We start from the raw sequence: 2,149 nt of genomic DNA, 5'->3' as shown, positions 1-2,149 counted from the left end.
GAAACAATTCCACCCTCAACCTCACGATTCAGAGTCTCATTTCGCGCCCCGCTGCTGCACCCACTGAGAGTCTGTGGCTACATGTGAATTCTTCCTCCCACCCAGCAGAAAAATAGTGTTTTGGGTCGACTCCTGTTATATGTTGTTTTGAAATAAAAGGTTTCTGTTTTGTTTTCTTTTTAACTTCTCTGGGGTTCAATGCTTTTCTTTTATCTTGCCCTACATTTGCTTGCTGACTACATGTTGCCCTATCACATGTTATGTTTAAATTATAATATGACTTACTGAGAGTTCCAGTGTAGTTTGATATTCTGAAGCTGTTTAATAGAGTGTTGCCTGCAAAGCAAATGGCAGGATCTGAATGAACCGAGAAAGGGCTTCGTGAATTTGAGCAAAGAAATGATCCCATGTTGGGTGGAGCCTAGTGAGTCACTGAAAGAAAAACCAAGGAAGATTTTTCGGGCAATGGTTGCCTTACTTGCTCTGCTAAGCCATCTCTGTTATGAGTTAACATGCTCAGGACAGTCAAATCAGATGACAGCATGCTTTAATTTTGTGAGGGGTAGTATAGTTCAGTGAGCTTTGCTGGTGCTATGGAATAAGCGTTGAGCTGCTACTCACAAGGTCGGAGGTTCAAAACCACGATCTGTCTCATGGGGAAAAGATGAGGCTGACTGTGTTCATAAAGATGTAGAGTCTAAGAAACCCTAGGAATTTGAAGCAACCTGACAGCAATGAGTTATGACATAACATCTATAAAAGGAAGCTTAGGGGAAGTTCCAGAAGGGGTGGGGGTGGGGATTATTTGCTGAAAATGATTTGTTAACCACATAAACTTCTTTAATATTGACAGGAGATTAAACTATTGGAAATTATATACTAAATGTGTGTCAAATTGTTAAACTGAGATATTAAAGAATAAACAATGTTGGCTTGAAATGAAAAACACTATTAAGTAAAATAATTGACACAGTAAAACAGTATCCCTTCTCTGAGTCAAAAAGAACCCATGGGCTTATATCAGTTTTGGAGTAAGTTCTTAAAGATAGAAATGAAATACTTTTCCTGAAAAAATGGAATATAAAATTTTAAATCTTTTTTAAAAATTGCTTTTACAGATGGTACCATAAAAACATTACCAGAAACCAGGCAGAGCGTCTATTGCGACAAGAGGTAATTCAATTAATTCATGCTTCAACCTAGACATTTCTGAGAGAGCTACATTCCAAAGATTCCTAATGAATCAAAAAAGGTTATGACCTCCTGTTTGTGTAGTTCTGAAACACTATTAAAATTTCGTGCTGATTACATGTTTTCTGGAAAACTGTAATTCAGATAATATTTTCCACTGACTCCATCATTGCAGAAGTGTGGTTCTACTGAAATGATTTTAACTCTTAGTCATTGAAATGTCTTCATTCCTTCCAAAGTATACTCTCTTAGTAGTTTCTTTGTTTTTCATCCACATAACTGTTGCCAAAAAGTTGGCTTAATATCATAATCTAACCTCTTGAGTTTAGCTTAAGTCTGTTAAAAACACTAACATGCCAAAATGCAAGGCGTTGGACTTTCTTTGTTCTCTGGGAATGGAGGAACCAAAACATTCAGCTCAGATCAAAACTACTCATTTAGGTCAAAACAAAACCGCAGAGTTCAAGTTTCCAACTGACAGTAAGTAGTAGGTGCGGGTAAATGTTGAGTCAAAACTGGAAATGAGGTAAGAGCTATCTGTCAGATGTTGAGGAAATCTGAAAAATATGAATGAGGAAGATTCATTCTGAACTGAAAATCCAGTGCCTCTAATGGTCAGGACATGGGAGAATGGACAGAGGGCAGGAGGGGCATTTCCACTCTCTGGTGGTGGACATGGAAACTGGAGGCCAGTCTTTTTCTCACTTGCTGGGAGGAAACCGAGTGCCAGGTCTGCCTGGCATGCAATCGTCGGTGACCCTCTGTGAATTGATGCCAGAGAGTTCAGCATGAAGAAGTAAGACAGCATGACAGGTAGGCTGAACCAGGGGAAGAAATTCCAGAAGTAAGTTTCACAGGAATCAAGCTGGTCATAGATCAAAGGCTACGATCACTGAGCTGAGCCAACTCCCCAGCTCAACAGCAGGGTTCCGGTGTCTAAAAGGATGTCAGAATAAAC

The 2,149-nt window shown here is 39.3% G+C and overlaps 1 protein-coding gene across 1 annotated transcript in view; it reads left to right on the top strand.

Moving 5' to 3' along the window:
* The window catches only part of TXK (TXK tyrosine kinase), a 65,672-nt gene that overhangs the window by 18,044 nt on the left and 45,479 nt on the right, over positions 1-2,149 (top strand). Inside the window, exon 5 of the mRNA XM_004706274.1 lies at positions 1,119-1,173. Coding sequence (XP_004706331.1) covers positions 1,119-1,173 — 55 coding nt within the window. The remainder of the gene's footprint in view (positions 1-1,118; positions 1,174-2,149) is intronic.

The sequence above is a fragment of the Echinops telfairi genome, unplaced genomic scaffold, assembly GCF_000313985.2.
Source record: "Echinops telfairi isolate 266 unplaced genomic scaffold, ASM31398v2 ScPeMD7_7468;HRSCAF=8506_0, whole genome shotgun sequence".
In the NCBI taxonomy this organism is placed as follows: Eukaryota; Metazoa; Chordata; class Mammalia; order Afrosoricida; family Tenrecidae; genus Echinops; species Echinops telfairi.
This window is presented reverse-complemented; position numbering and strand designations above follow the sequence as displayed.